This window comes from Urocitellus parryii, chromosome 8 (genome assembly GCF_045843805.1).
Source record: "Urocitellus parryii isolate mUroPar1 chromosome 8, mUroPar1.hap1, whole genome shotgun sequence".
NCBI lineage: Eukaryota > Metazoa > Chordata > Mammalia > Rodentia > Sciuridae > Urocitellus > Urocitellus parryii.
In genome coordinates this window covers 19,096,113-19,112,933 of record NC_135538.1, presented here as the reverse complement: position 1 = coordinate 19,112,933, position 16,821 = coordinate 19,096,113, and the positions used below count along the sequence as shown (strand labels likewise).

At 36.9% G+C, this 16,821-nt stretch overlaps 1 protein-coding gene and 1 pseudogene across 1 annotated transcript in view; both read left to right on the top strand.

Annotated features, from left to right (window-relative positions):
• Nucleotides 1-16,821, top strand: part of Adgb (androglobin) — a 158,345-nt gene that overhangs the window by 84,506 nt on the left and 57,018 nt on the right. The window contains exons 19-25 of the mRNA XM_077801965.1: nucleotides 720-834; nucleotides 3,020-3,187; nucleotides 6,152-6,287; nucleotides 6,886-7,026; nucleotides 9,201-9,294; nucleotides 13,223-13,357; nucleotides 13,867-14,020. Coding sequence (XP_077658091.1) covers nucleotides 720-834; nucleotides 3,020-3,187; nucleotides 6,152-6,287; nucleotides 6,886-7,026; nucleotides 9,201-9,294; nucleotides 13,223-13,357; nucleotides 13,867-14,020 — 943 coding nt within the window. The remainder of the gene's footprint in view (nucleotides 1-719; nucleotides 835-3,019; nucleotides 3,188-6,151; nucleotides 6,288-6,885; nucleotides 7,027-9,200; nucleotides 9,295-13,222; nucleotides 13,358-13,866; nucleotides 14,021-16,821) is intronic.
• LOC113191996 (type III endosome membrane protein TEMP pseudogene) lies at nucleotides 15,920-16,283 on the top strand (annotated as a pseudogene).

Genomic DNA, 16,821 nt, shown 5'->3' with positions numbered 1-16,821 from the left:
CCAATGGCTCTGGTGCAAAAGGCAAAGCCTACATAATGAAATCAAATGCTAGACTAATATATGGCAAGCATTTAGGGTTTGCAGAAAATGATCAATTTTAAAACTTCACTATTTCTCACTTTTGCCCTAAAACTCTAGGAGAAAAGATTCTCCCAAGTTACTTCAAACACTCAATCGTTGACACAACCAAGGACAGAGAATTAGTAAGAGTTCTCTTGTGGCCACATTCCCCATTCCACAAGCCCTGTCCATCAACATGAATACACCTGTTCTCAGTAATATTGCAGCTGGTAGCTGATATGCTATTAACTTACATAAAATGATGCATTTTTTTTTAAGAAAAAGACTAAAAGTGACAAAACCCTATAGGCACATAATTTGTTGTTGTTGTTGTTAGGAAAAAATCAAAGCTAGTCTTTGGGAATGTGAGTGGAATGTGTGGGAGGTATCCCCAGCATGTTCAAGTTTGTCATTTGGCATAACTATTTTTGTCCTATGTAATTAGTCAAATATATATTCCATGATCCTCAAGAGTTTTTTTTTTTCTGAGTGAAGATTCAAAGTTCTTTGTCCCATCTATGTAAAAAATAATATAGTAAAACTCAACGCTTCAGAGACCTTTATCCTAGTTTGAGTTTCAAGTTGTTCTCGAATAACTAATAAAGGCAAACATGACAGCAGAGGAGGCAGCTGGTCCTCACAGAACCCATTCCCTTTAGGAGACACATGCTGCTCTTCACTGTGTACTCCCCAGTGGGACACTCCGTACATGTCTGCAGCATGGTGACCTTCGTCATTGGGGATGAAGATGTGGTGCTGCCCAACTTTGAGCCGGTAAATATCTTAGCAACTGCCTTCTGTGTGTGTTTTATCTTCAAAGATTTTGAAGGAAATTCTATCTCCATTTTTCATTTACTTTTTGCCCTTTTAAACTATTTGGTATATTCTTTATGAAATGCCTAACTGCAATTTGTATAGTGGACAATCTAAATTCTGTAGAGATATAAATAAAATAATTTAATTTTCCTCCAGTGACTGTCCTGACCTCTTCTCTGTTGAGTCTCTTTTCACATCTGTTGACTTCTCAGGGAGGTCTCATAATGTCATTGTTCCTTTGCAGAATAAACAATCAGTACAGTCCTGTTTGATATGGTTTAAGTTTTTAAAACTCCTTTCATTCCTTCCTTGGCTTAAGAAATGGGTATGTCCCTGGGATTCAGAAGGCAAAGGGCTCATGGGAGTTTCTGTTGCCACTTTTTCTTGGTCTCTTCTTGATTTCTCTTGCTTCTCTGCTCTGACAGGGCCAGCAGGGCCAGCACCTCTTCTGAAGTCTTCTCTTTGCTGTAGAGCTTTTCTCTGCCTATGTGCATTTGGGGGAAGCCTAAAATATGGCCCTCCCCACAGCATAATTCCTGGTACTTTCTCACCTCTAAGAACTCCTCCCTAACAGCCAAAACAAAACAAAATAGATCCAACTCCATGTGAACAACCTTGTACTGAAGGGGGGCTCTATGCCAGCCAGCAAGTCTGCCAGCAACAGTGAAGCTCAAGGGCAGCTTCCCTGCCTCACTCACCCTCTCTCCTCTCTCCACTGTGCCATGTCAGGGACACCATGTCTTTTTGAGGCACAGAAGGAACGTTAGCAAGTCCATCATATATGCAGGTGCCCCTTATTTGCTTGACTATATTTATCTGCTTATTTCAAATTCTTATCATTTTAGAATAATTTGGCTTCAGATGATCTGTTTTATCTAGTTTTTCATCTTCCTGCAGGTGATTTAACTCCCTAGGGACTTAATTGTTTTGGTGTGTGAGCTCGTTTCCTTGGAGGTACCATTTCTGTGTCTTGTAAAGATTATTAGGACTCAAGCCAGTACTCATGGCTCTTGATCCTACTGAAGAGACAAAGAAGGACAGACTGACCCCAGGGTAGGGGGACTCATGCTCCTCAGGGTCCTGAGTAGTCATTCTCTCTCTCTCTCTTTTTTTTAAATTTCATAGATTTTACTTTTAAAAATTGATTTTATTTTTTAAATACATGACAGTGGAAGGCATTACAATTCTTATTACATATATCAAGCACAATTTTTCACATCTCTGTTTGTATATAAAGTTACGTTCACACCAAGTCATGTCTTCATACATGGACTTTGGATAATAATGTCCGTCATTCTCAATGCTGCTACTTACCCAGACATTGTCTTGGCCACAAGTTCCCCTTAAGGGGAATCCCTGCTTCCATGAGCCTTTTTAAGACTGGGCCTTGGAAGAGGTAAAGGGGAGGTAAGTTCACTAAGATAGCATCAGTGTCTCACCCCAGTGAGGCATCTGTGCTGTCCAGGAACACGTGCTGAGCCATTCCACAGTATTTCTGCAGGCAACCAAGATGCAAATGGTGGCACTGTGATGCACCCTGGGAAGAGGTAAAGCTGACTTCATGGTTCTCCTCCGGCCTTGCTCTGTTCCTGCGCCTCCAAGTACCTGCCAGGCAACTACCACTCCCCACCACACACCACGCAAGACAGTCTTCCATCACCTCAGGGAGTTCTCAGATTTTTAAAAATATGAATTATTTTCTGAAACCTCTGTCTCCCTCTTGCTCTTCTTGTTTCCTCAGAGTTGATAGCCAACAGCCCGAGCTAGCTCACCCTCTCGGGTTTTTTTTTTGTTTGTTTTTATGGTTTTCTCCCAACAATTTTCTGTGCCCCTCAGTCCTCAAACCGCACTTGGTTTTTGTCAAACTAATTCCTTGCCATCCTTCTGAACTAAGTCTGGAGGTTAATAACTGTGTGGAAATCTTCCCTGACCTCCAGTGTCAGCTAGGTATCCCTCCTGTGTATGTACCACTGAGACTACAGCATCTAGTAAAAAGGCTTTGATCAAGCAAGTTCGCCACAGATAGCTGCTGGGTCAACCACATCGTTAAAATTTGTTTTCCCCCCAGAAATCAAATTTTTGTAAACTTGATTACACCTCAATAAACTCAAGGTTGGCTCCTATATATTCTTCATTTTTACAGGAGAGCTACCGATTCACAGAACAGGCTCTGCTTATTATGAAAGCGGTTGGAAATGTGATTGCTAATTTCAGAGACAAGGTTAGATTATCTGCAGCTCTGAAGGATCTGCAAGCAGCTCATTACCCTGTGCCTCTCCACGACAAAGAGCTCATGGTCCATCACTTCAGGGTAAGCTTGTCCCAGATGGGAGGTTCCTGAAGAGGGGCTTTCTTTCTATTTGAAATGCAATATATTATCTCAGGTGACCTCCAGAATCTGAACCCGAGGAAATATTCTGGATGGAGGTAATTTATTTGGGAAGAGATTTCAGAAAGAAGAAATGAGGGAGTGAAAAGAAGAGAATGAGAAAGAGGAAAAAATTGGTTAAAGAACGTGATTTTTGCTGCAATGGACTACTGGGCCTCCGTCATCCTTATAAACCATAGGTTGTCCCTCAGAAGGGTGGGGAGACTAAGACCCTTGCCCACCAACTGTTTCCCTATTGATACGTGGTTGCCCTTGGGGACTTTAACTTTCTTTCAAGTAGAACCTGTGTCTCTGCCAGGGCTAAGTAGCATTCTGGCTTCACAAACAGCCAGGAGGAGTAAAGCGCAGGGGCTTCCTGGTGGCCTCTTGACAAGGGAGACTGAGAGCATACTTGAACCTGTACACCCTAGCCGCGCAGCAGTCAGGTGGACATATGTCTGCATTTTTTTAACCTTGACATTATTGACTTGTTAGGTTAGGTAATTCTTGTGATGGGGCTGTCTTGTGCACTGAAAGATGTGAAATAGCATCACAAGTCTCTACCCTCTAGTCGCCAGTAGCATCCAATTGTGACAACAGAAAATGTCTCCAGACAGAAAATGATCATAAAAATGGGAAGTTATACTCCATGTATGTATGATATGTCAAAATACATTCTATTGTCACATATAACAAAATACAATCTATTGTCATGTAAACAAAAAAAATAGAGAACATGCAGTTAAATTTGAATTTAATGTAAACAAACAGTATGCACCATATTTAGTACAGGCTTATAACAAAAAATATTTCTAAAAAATATTCATGTTGTTTGTTATCAAATACAAGTAGAGATGGGGTATTATTGAAGAAACAATTGAAAACAATATCTTCTCTCCAACCTAGAAGACCTTTTTACCAAGACAGAAAACACATTTTCTATTGAAGAAAACAGGATATGATAAACATCACAGGCAATCAGCTAAGAGATTGCAAAGACAAAAAAACTCATCTTTTTCTGTAGTCAAGTAGGTGCAGTCCCCCATACATACTCTAGAGGCAAACAACAGGGAAGTCTCAAGTAAAAAGACCCAATGGCCCCATTTGTCACACTTAGTTCATCCCAAATTCCCTAAGCATCAGGGGTGTCCATTTGTGTTGTCTTTTTGCAAAAGAAAAATGAGTTTTCCCCACATTTCAGACAAGGGGCAGTTTTGTAACTTAAGCATAGTACCCACCGAAGTCAGACTCCTACCCTCCCAAAGAAACTGGAAGGTGAGGGCGTTATCTTCCTTGATGACAACATTTCAAAGAGCTGATTCCCAGGTCCTTAAGAAAGACATTTCTGGAATTCAAAGCTGGAAAAGGCTTATTTACCTTTTAAAAAGAAAGAAAGAGCTTAGAATCATGTTTTCTAAAGTAAATACCCCAAGAAAATGAGTGGGGCTCTTATTTTAAATGTGCATTTGCCTCTACAGTATAGTATATTTTACCCAGCAACCTTACCTGGGAGCAAGTCACCCCGAAGTGAGACTCATTTACCTAGGGCACAATTACAAGGAATAATTACAAGAAATGCTTGCCAAGATCCAAAAAGCACTACATATTGGTCTTAGCTCAATAGATGGATACTCTCATTCCAAGATGACTTCTTACTTAGCCTTTCATGTGCCATTCCAATTACCAGGAATTCAATTCTATCTATAGCAAATTTTAGGACCACTGGGTACAAGACTATTCTCAAAGGTTAAATATCCTCACTGTATAGCCAGCCTGTTTGTTGGTCCAAGAGTATGTTAGACTGGATTGCATGTTTATAAATTATATCTTCTACAACTTTCTGGACAGTGATACTCATTCCTATGGTAGCTGTCAATTCTAGGAAAAATGAATCTATGACCACCTTGTTGGAAATACATGGTAACTCACTTGCCACCAAGTGACTGGCTGGACTTCTCAGAGGATGTCACAATATCAAGCACCATGTCAAGGATAGTCAGTTGCTGTTACTGACAGGTTAGATGACCACCTAGAGGAGAGAGAGACTGTGCAGTAGGGCCATGGGTAGTCAGCATCTCTGCTCCCCATGACTTTGTGCCTGGGCCTATCATGGCTAGCCCTGACTTAATATATAAAGGGTCCTCATGCATGCATCCCTTACAAAAAGGGGGGTGGTTCTGGTAACAAAACATCTCTGTTATATATTTTAAAAGTTGTATACCCATGTGACATGCTGAAAAACCTTACAAAATATATCTGCAAGAACTTTTTCAATATAAAATAATACACCTGTATGATAAGAAAGTGATAAAAACTCTAAGCAACATATTTTCTTGTTTTTTACCATATTAAACAATGATGTCTTTCTAGCATCTTTTAACAATGAAATATGGTGTTGAACTTGCTTAAGTACATGGATTATATTTTTATCTTACTCTATATTTTCTCAACCAGTTTAACACTGTATTGTGATTGGATATTTATCATAAACTTATGGCAATAATTAAGTTTTATTAAATTAGAAAAAAAGAAAATGATAATTTGATCTTTATTAGGTGAGTGAGGCTTGGAAGAGTCTTCTGTTACCTGGGTGTGGTAATGCACACCAGCAAGCCCAGTGACTTGGGAAACTGATACAGGAGGATTGTAGGTTCGAGGCCAATCTCAACAACTTAGTGAGACTCTGTCTCAAAATTAAAAAAAAAAATCAAAAGAGATGTATAGCTCAGAGGTCAGTGATAAAACACCTCAGAGTTCAATCCCAAATACCACCCCTGCCAAAAAAAGAGTCTTCTGTTAGATTGTATATATATTTAAAAAATTTTTTTACATATCATTAAGATTCTATGGCCAGGTTATGGCATTTTCTGGTTTCAAAAATGTATAAATGTATTTTATCTCTTTCAGGTTTTTTATATTTCTTTATGGCGTTTAATGAAAAAAGCTCAAATGGCAAAGCCTCTTTCAAACTTTAAATTTGCATTCCGTGCTATGGTCTTGGATGTGGAGTTACTTGATTCTTCCTTAGAGGACGTTTCTTTAGGTATTAATTTTAAATACTTGACCAAAGAATCTCTAGCCCTATAGAGATAAGTACTTGGTAAAGAATGCGCTTCAGGTTTTTGTGGTGTAGGTTGAACAGATCTATGTGGATATGGTCACAGAGGTCAAGGAGTTCCTAGGATCTGCTGAGTATCCTTCCTAATCCCTGCCACACCTACTTCCAGAATTTCCCCATTTTATTTTCTCCTAACCTTAAAAAGATATGAAAGCCACTCCTTAGGTGGTATCATGTAAGGAACTCTAGGAAGACCCCCCAAACCAATTGTCTTTACTTCCCCCTCTTCCCATATGCAATCTTCATTCCCACCATTTTTATGCTTCCTTTCAGTTCTCAGGAAAACCTCTGGCTCTGTGCACAGAGCAATCTCTAATAGTTCACTGAGGTATCCCTCGTTCACGTGTTTCCCTTCTCAAGAATGTTCCCATTCTGAAACAGACAACAGGCAGCATTCAATATAATGATAAATCCAGCATGGTGGCCTTGGACATGTCAGAGGGTTTAGTAGGCAAAAGCATTGAAATTTGGGGAAGGGATTAAATATGGCTTTTTCTGCCCAGAGCTTGTTTTTCTTTTCCAGCAGAATGGATAGATGCTAAATTTTTTTTGCCATCATCAAATGACAAAGAGTATTCTCCTGAGGAAATGGCAGCGGCAATTAAAATTCAATCCATGTGGAGAGGGACTTACATTAGATTACTTATGAAAGCCAGAACACCAGGTATTTTTTGAACACGTATAAAATGAACTGGTGTGTATAAGAATAACTGTATTTATGTGTGCTAATTGAAAATATCTAAGAATCAGTCGTCCTACTTTATGGCTCTGCTAATTAATTCTCATTCTACAAATACTGAAATTACTTGAGGTCAATAAGCGTGTCAACACTCACTCTCCTGTTCCCCAAATTTAGCAGAGTGCCTGACACAGAGCACACAATAAATACTTGCTGAAAGAATGCATGAATAATGAGGGAACAAGGGAGTGATCAGTTTTGTTTTCAAATCCATTGCAAATTCTTTCAAAGAAGGAACTAATCTTTCTCTCAATACCTAACCAGTGACTATCATGGAGCTGTATCACTCATCAGTTAGAGATTTCTACATTTCTAGAGTGGACTTCAAATGAATGAATGAATGAATGAATGAATGAATGAATGAATGAATAATAAAGAAGCCTCCATATGAGTAACCACTTTGAGAATGCATGAAATGCATTTTAAGTGTATTCTGAGATTTATTAAATCAAATATACTTAGTATTTAAATTTTATGTGAAAATGTGTATATTACAGCTTAAGAGAAAAGAGTAGAAATTATACTTAATTATTTTATTGTGGTATCTCTGTCAGAATGTTGATAGGAAAATACCTTCAATAAAATTTTTTGGTTATCTTGAAAAATATTTGTTATATTTGTTATAAAAACATCTCTATTTGAAACATTTAATGCCAATAGTAAAAATATTCATGTAAGGAGCCAAAACTATACAGACACCAAGGGAAAAACGTTCACTGCTTAGTTTTATGACAGAAAATATTACAATTGCCTGATTTTAACTTTTTCTATTAGAAAAATATATGTATTTATCAAACTAAGTATATGATAAAATATACTTTTAGTTGCCCATATATATTCTAAAATTGAATTCATACAATGATTTATTTTCCCTTTAGAAACTGGAAAACTTGAGCCATTTAATAATGTTATTAGTGGTATTTTCATTTCTTTTACTCACCACATATTTATTGAGTAAATCTCATGAGTGAAGCACTGTTGTAGATTTTGGCATTATAGAAGTCAGTGAAACAGACAAGATTTCTGCTTAATGAGATTTATGTTCCCATTTGCATTAAGTATATATACAGTAGACAGGTAAATATCTTACATTATCAGTTTTAGATATATATGGAAAGACTATGTGTTTTAGGCAGCTTTTTCTCTGCTGTGACTAAAAGACATAACACAAACAATTTTAGAGGAGAAAAATTTCGTTTAGCGGGTGGCTCACACTTTCAGATATCCCAGTCCAGAGATAGCCAGGTCGATCCTTTGGGACTCAAAGTCAGGCGAAACATCATGGCTAAAGAGTATGCCAGAGGAACTCAGCTCACGTGATCATCAGGATGGGGAGATAGAGACTCCACTCACCGGATACAAAATATATACCAGAAGGGCATGTCTCCAGTGCCCACCGTCTCTAGCCATACACTACCTACCTTTGGTTCCCACTCAGTTAATCCTATCAGGAGAGAAATTCACTGATTGGGTTAAGGCTCTCATAACCCAAGCATTTCTCCTCTAAACTTTCTTGCATTGTCTCACACATGAGCTTTTGGAGGACACCTCGAATCAAACCATAACTCTACAAAAAAAATCGAAGTAGGATAATTAGAAAAAGAATGTTGGTTTGTGACACGTTAGCAGTAGGGTGCTGATTATGGGTTGCATCTTTCCTACAAGGTCACCTACTTTTAAGCCATTTGTGGATAAATGCAGTAGATTAAGCATTAGTGGAATCCTATTAGCTCTTGTTCTTTAGAAAAAATGGATTGAATTGCTTTTTCTGGGATGAAGATTTTCCATAAGAAACGTCTGGTGTGACAGAATCTCTCCTTACATAACCCTTTTGATGAGTATCTTCCACTACATTAAAAAAACAGTTTATGATCTTCAAACTAAAGATGAAGGGAAAATAGCATAACGTGGTGAGCAGAGATCTTACCTAAAAGTTTATAGTTCTATACTTTACACATGATCTTTTTGGTTAATAAGCTTGTGAGTTTGGAGCTGTCTTGTGAATTTCAAAGTCTTCATCTGTGCAATGAAGACTGCGAACAAGATGAGCTTTCAGGCATCTCACAGATTTAATATTGTTATTTTTATATTATTTTTAGAGACAAAGGAAAATGCTAGTGTTGCAGATACACTTCAAAAAGTTTGGGCTATGTTGGAAATGAATTTAGAACAATATGCAGTTTCACTCTTAAGGTAAGGCACCATAGTGACATTGATGTACTTCAGGGTCCAGTTCAAATGCTACCATACCTGTTGAGTTTTCCCTGAATCATTACAGTTAGAAATATCACTGCTTTTGAACTTCCACTACATTTTATCCAAAATATTTCACTACAGTTTATCTAAAATATTGCTACTTTTTGTTTGTGTCTTAATTGTACATGGCTAAAACTCTAAATAGAAAAGCAGAACAAAGCCTCCTGAAATCTTATTGAACCAAGAAGACAAAAGTTAAGAGTTTAGGATCAGGTAAGGGAGATGTCCCAACAAACAAAGTAATCAGATAAAATCCCTAGAGGACAACAGGGGCAAATTGGAAGCAGATTGAGCCTTAAGAAAAATTTATTCTAACAACAAGTCTGTTCCAAGAGATAGGAAAATCTGAATAAAATAAAGAGAAAACTATTCATGTATATGTAATTTTAAGCCTCACCTGATCCAGATATTGGAGGTGGCAGAAAAAAAATCCTATTATAGTTGGCTATGATATGACTATTATGGAAATGCTCAAGAACATAAAGAAGAAAGAAAGAAAAACTAGATGTAAAGTTTAGTACTTTTATTAATAAAATATAGTAAAACAGAAAGTGTATACTGGAACATTCTAATATTTGAAAGCAAGAGTGGATATAACAGCAAATTAGGCAGAAGAAAAGAAGAGATCAGATGTACTACAAGACAGGTCAATGCAAAGTATCCAACTGAAGCAGGCAAGAATGTAAAAGTAAATAATGAGTCCAAGGGACTTGAGGAACACACTCATAGAGTCTAGAGTATACGTAATTAGTGGCTGGAATGCAAGAAAACAATAGCTGAGAACTTCCAAAAGCTGATAAAAGACAACAAGCCATATTTTTAAGAGAATCTGCAGACCCCACGTAAGAAAGACATAAAGAAAACTGCACCTAGACTCTGTGTAATCAAACTGCTGAGAACTAGAGATCAAAAGACAAGCCTTAAAAGCAGCCAGAGTAATAAAGCATGCTATCTTCAAAGGAAAAGCAAACTAATAGCTATATGCAGGAATAAGCTTATGGCAATAGTAATGTAAGATTCAAGAGTTGGTAAAATCTTTTTAAAAGTTCAGAGGTTCTAGCATTTTTCAGAAACAACAAGAGGAATAATATAGCTGAGACTCCAATAGGACAAAGGTGCATGATGTGTTCTTTAGTATGATGCAATTTAGCTTAACTAGTGGATTTAAGGGAAGATGTGTTTTGTTTTGTTTTTGTGGTGCTAGGGATTGAACTCATGGCTTTGTGCATGTGAAGCAAGCACTCTACTAACTGAGCTGTATCTCCAGCCGATTAAAGGGAAAATAAGGTGAATTTCCAGGAAAGGGAAAAGGAAGGAATATTTCCCAACTCTTAACCACGATCTATAACTCAACAAGGACAGTAAAAAAAAAAAAATGAAATTGCAAACAAATCATCCTCTTGAATACAGATGCAAAAAAGTAATAAAATATTAGCAAATCAATATTGACATTATCTAAAAAGAATACTGTCCCCACATTCCCAAAGACAATAGCAGATTAATGTTAGAAGATTAGCTGTTTTAATTTACTACACTAACAAAATAAAAAAGAGACAAAATATTCAGTCATATGGGTAGGTTCAAAGTCAGCATTTGATACAAATAGAATACATTCAAAATTAAAAATAGCTTTAAGAAACTAGAAATAGAGAAATCCTTTTTAATATTTTAAGGTATCTAGTATTTTTTTAAAAGCAAACTCACAAATTTAAACTAAAAAGTCCATTGTCAACATGATTAGCAGTGAAATTTTTGAAAGTTTTCCCTGAGATTGGTAATGAGACAAAGATATTTGTCCGGCCACTTACACTCAAGATAGTTCTGAAATTCCCACAAGGGTGTAACAGCAATAAAGTAAAGCGGAAGTCACTAGGGCTTTAAAGGAAGAAACGAAACTTCCACTATTAACAGGTAATATGATTATGTATGTAGAACACATCAAAAAATGCATAAAACTGTTAGAATTAACAAGAAAATTGAAGAAAGTTGGATACAAGACTAATATAAATTAAAAATTGTCTTTATTTGTGGCAAGAGAGAAACAGAAAATTATCTATAAATACATTTTGCAATTTTACAATTTGTTTCTGCAAATTGTACATTTTACATTTTGCTTCTGCATTGTGGGGCTCTCCTGGGAAGATTTCTAGAACCCAGGGGTACTTAATCTCTGAGCCACATCCCCAGCCCTTTTTATTTTTTATTTTGAGACAGGGTCTCACTGAGTTGCTTAGGGTGTCACTAAGTTGCTGAGGCTGGCCTTGAACTTGTGATCCTCCTGTCTCACCTCCTAAGCCACTAGGATGACAGGCATGTACCACTACACCCGCATACACAGGAAGATTTCTATCTAGTCAGATCCTACACCTACTTTTCATGTAAAGGGCATGCTAAGGAACAAGTTCCCCTGTAAAGAAGTGGGGTCAATAAAAATCTGACTAAATTAAGTCTTAATTATAATTAATTATAGATCTTTTACCTCTATTGTGGATGTCTTTATGGGTCATTCACAATATTCCACATGGTACATCAAGATTTGGATGACCTTATATTTATTAGGATTTCTTGAGTTAGATGAAAACACACACAGAGTGTGGGGGGAACAGAGACAGTTTAGAAAGACTCTCAGTCTCACCCTTACTTTAGAATGGTGGGAGGTTTCATTTCAGTGCTCCACAGGACCTGCTTTGTTCTTGTGTTGGCTCAACCAAAGCCCATGTGGAGATTGGATCAGTCCCATCTGCCTTACAGCAGTGTTCTGCATCAGCAGACCACCACATTTAATTCCTCTTATGGTGATCATGTCATTTGCCATTCACATTCAGGCGCTTTGACAAGAAAATATGGAGAACTATTAATATTTATGCCAGGACTATAATAAGCAGAAGTCACCTCTACCCCAGGCAAACCTTACTCTTTGTTCTTGTTACCATTTTAAAAGGCTTTATAAACCCCTCCAGGTAGAACCCTGCTAATTTTCTCCCATCACCAAAGACTGAGGATCAACTGGCTTACATGAACTCTGTCCTCCATAAGGGCTCCATGGCTTTGCTTTCCACTGACCACCAATGAAACCATCTGCCTTCTGGGAGCCAAGAACATCTCTAGGTCTGAATTGACTTCTAATAGAGAACCATTTTCTATGTCCATTATAGCCTCTATCCCAGAAAATACCTGAGACTTCATATAAAAGAGCCTATATTGCTAGTACTACAAAGGCTGGATCTAGATTTTGGTAGGGTGGGAGGAAAAAGACCCAACCAGGAGCCATCACATGAAATTCTGGAGTATGCCAGTCTTGCAGGGGACAAACATGGACAGACTGCAGTCTATAATTCTTTTAACCAGCTGCATTCACTATTCCCTTATAGAGCAGAAATCACGAAGAAGGAGAGCTCTAGTACTCTTTCCTTATTCATGGCTTTAGTTCTTTTTGTTTTTGTTTTTTTAGTCTATTTTTCCAAACCCATTTTTCATATTAAATTCCATTCTGGTCTCTTATTTTCTACCTCAGTTCTAGATCATTTAGTGGCTAATACCTAAAGCTGGTTTGCCTGCTTCTGATTTCCCCAGCTATAAACTCCGGTCTCATTTTCCACCGATGAACTTTGATTACCACCAATAACTCTCCCTTGATCTAGAGTTCAGACAACTTAGGGTGCGGTGCCTTCAAGAGACATCTTTTAGGAGTGACTTGGGATGGGCTCCTTTACCTTGGCACCAGGTACTGGCTCACATGGCCACACTTTAATTAAGGACTCAATCTATCAAACCATTGCCTGCACTATATATATTCTCTATTTAAGAGTTTATTTTAAAAGTAGTCTTTTTTTCATTTATACTCAATTTACTTTTACATTTCTAGACTAATGTTCAAAAGCAAGTGCAAATCTATTGAATCTTACCCTTGCTATCAAGATGAAGAAACTAAGATTTCCTTTGCTGACTATTCTGTGACCTATCCAGACCAGCCACCAAATTCTTGGTTTATAGTATTCAGGTGAGACTATTATATAGTGGTGAATTATATCATCTTTAAATGGCATACAGTATTTATATCTGTAGAGTTTTACTTATAGTAGTAAAAGTAGAGTAGTAATAACTCAGTTTATAGTTTGCTTTCATAAGTAGGTTAAATTTTTCCACATTTGTTATGGAGGAATAATATAGATATCCTTATCTATGTTCCTTTCATCAAAATATGATGATGTGATTTTTATAGTCAAATTTAGAAATATGATTAAAGTAATATAACACATTAATATGCTTGTAGTATAGAAATAGATTTCACTTCTGAGCAATAGAATATCAGCTAAAAATAACAAATTATATATAAAATGGGATTTCTTAATGTAGTTAAGATTTATATGTGAAAATAATATAATTAATGATAATTTTTAAAGAAATAATATGTGAACTTTATTTAAACTTCTAAAAAATTTTCTTGGCACTAAATCTAATTTCAAACTTTAAGACTCAAGTTTTAAGTCCATAATTTTGTGATTGCAGAGAAACATTTTTGTTTCCTCAAGATATGATTTTGGTCCCTAAAGTCTACACTACACTTCCAGTCTGTATACTACACGTCGTTAATAATGACACGATGGAACAAGTGCCAAAGGTGTTCCAAAAAGTGGTACCTCACCTTTATACCAAGAATAAGGTACGTGTAAAATGAATTCTCCCCATGTGATATAACAGTGGTGAAGACTACCAACTTGGAATAGAGGAACAGGGTCCTGTGTTTTCTTGGTACAATTCCTCTCCTTTTGACAAGGGGAGGTGGTTAATGTGAATTACAATGCATCCTTTACCTCTTGGACCTCTCACTTTTTCTCCCAAAATATTATAAAAAGAAAGCATTCGATATTCTAATTACTGAAATCATTCAAACTCTTGAAGCAAAAATGAATTATAGAGCCCATTTTAGTGTTATCCCCAAACCAATCAGTTGGCATCTCTGTTTCTCACTGAGTTTTTATTCTACTCATAAATATTTCAGAAGGTTGAGATTATACACCCGCTCACCACCCCCATTAGTCCTTTCAAAGGCCACGTAAATTCCTTTGGCATCAAGAAACAATGCTCCTGAAAAATGAAGGATAGACCCTGATCTCTGATCTCCCCTCAAACCCTATTTCCTCTCCATATATTTAAGTCTTATGTTCATGTTTTTAATCATTCCCTCTAACAAGGAATCATGACAAAGGATAGTATATACCTGGACTGGAAGCCACCGGATCTGTTTTAGCTCTCTCCTTCCATTCTTGAGCTGTATGGTTTTGAACCTCTTCATTTTTCTGTTTGTGTTGAGGTTGTATTTTACTTCTGAGATTCATTTCAGTCTATGATTCCATGCATTACTTTGTGTAAGACAGATATAGCTAACATATTTGTAGGAATGCAGAGATAAATTAAAAATATATTAACAGTATAAAAATGTAATAGTTATTTTGAACTGTTTTGGGAATTTTAGGAAACTTTATCAAAGTCAAAACAATAAAATCTTTATAAAATCATTTAATACAGTTGATATATGTGTATATATATATATTTTTTTTTAAAGATATCTTTATACATACGTATGTATACATGTGTGTATATATGCATGTGTGTGTATATATATTCATATATATGTGTACACACACATGCATGTATACACACATGTATACATATGTATGTATAAAGATATCTTAAAAATAATTTTTATTATTTTCACTGATATTTCATTCTAATTTAAAATCTTACATATCTTTATTAAAACGTTAACATTTTAAATTATTTTACATGAGATAAACTTTTTTGATTTTATAGTCAAATCTTACTAAATTTGAACACATTATTAAATTGCAATTTGAGCTTAAATTTTTACTTTGAATTAAATGGGGCAAGTTTCACATTTATCCTTATGAAAAAAATATGAAAAACAATATTTTTGTGGGCAGTTATCTATTTGGTATTATAAATTTAAACATAATTTTATAACACTTCATTAAAGCCAATTCATCAGTATGTTATTTTATTTGTATTGATTATTTTATCTACTTTTGAAAATATATTCATGTCTCACTTCAAATAGAATAACTTGGTAATAAAATCAATTTCTGTACATTAAACACATATTTATAAACTTTATTTAACCCACAATTCCTTTTATATTATAGTTAAGTTCCACTAAAAATTATAGTATAGTTGGCTCAGTGGTCGAGTGGCCCTAAATTCAATCCCAGGCACACCCCTCTCCTCCCCCCCCAAAAAAAATTATAGTATTATGAAATTTACTTTACTTATAAATAATACTTCCTAGCAGCAGAACTCCTGTGCCGAAACAAATACTGCAGAAGAGAACCACTTCTTCAGTAACAAATTTGTCTTCACACAAATTATAGATATTTTGTGCCTATTTATCAAGTTTGACTTAGATTTCCTTTTGGATAGAAATAGCTCATTTAGACCTGTCCAAGTTCTGCTGTCCTAGCCGGAAGCCACTTCTGTGCCACAGACTGTGCCCAGTTCCTGAAGAACAGAGGCATAGGCCTCTGGCAGAGGTCAAGGCTCACTGATGTCAGCAGGCCCTTCCTTGAATGAGACTAACCAAAGCCAGGTGGAGCCCTAGGACTTCCTCACAGTATCAGCCACAACCCCTGGACCGGGCACTGTGGGCCAGGTGTGGCCTGTGCTGGTAGGGATTGTTCTGGGGGCTGAGAACTTCTCTGTGATCCTTGCACTTGCTGCCAAATTCCACCTCTGCCGCCACTACCATGCCAGCTACTGACACCACCCACTGCCCAGAACGGGAAGTGGGAACTTCCCGCCCAGGGGTGGGTGAAGATGAGGACAAAGATGGTTTCACTGAGGACAATTACATTCTGCCTGAGGCTGGTGAGCTGGAGGTGGAGGGATGCAGGGACCAATTCTCCCTCTGAGCCCTGATCTTTGGATACTCCCTCTTCCCTCCATGCCTGGCAGTTTTAAGGACAGCAGGTGCTAAATGGGAGCCTCAAGCCTCAAGGAGAGAAGGGAGAAGGACTTAAAGGTTGACCAGGAGCAGCACAATCCTCTCCTTCCTGACACTAGCCACCAAGTGACAATGACCTTCTCTTACTTAATAACTCTAAATGACTCTCTGCGGTACCTGGAAAAAGCCTAACAACCATATGAGTATGGAGAAAGGCCCTCTGTGACTGGCCTCCGTGGGCCTCTTGGTTTCCTCTTTTGCCTTCCCCTACTTTACTCCCTTCTTAATTAGATGAAGTTTGGGTCAGGTTGTTCCTTGGCCTGGGCTGCCTGACCCTTTTCTAAGTCCCCTTTGATAGTGATGAAAATCCTATCCCACAGACTAGAAATAGTTAATTTAATTTGTGATTAAATTTAAAAGTTCAAGAAAAAATACAATTTTGTTTAAAGGTAGATTCTATCAAAGGGATAGATAACATCAGATTCTACAAATAAGTTCTTCTTTGC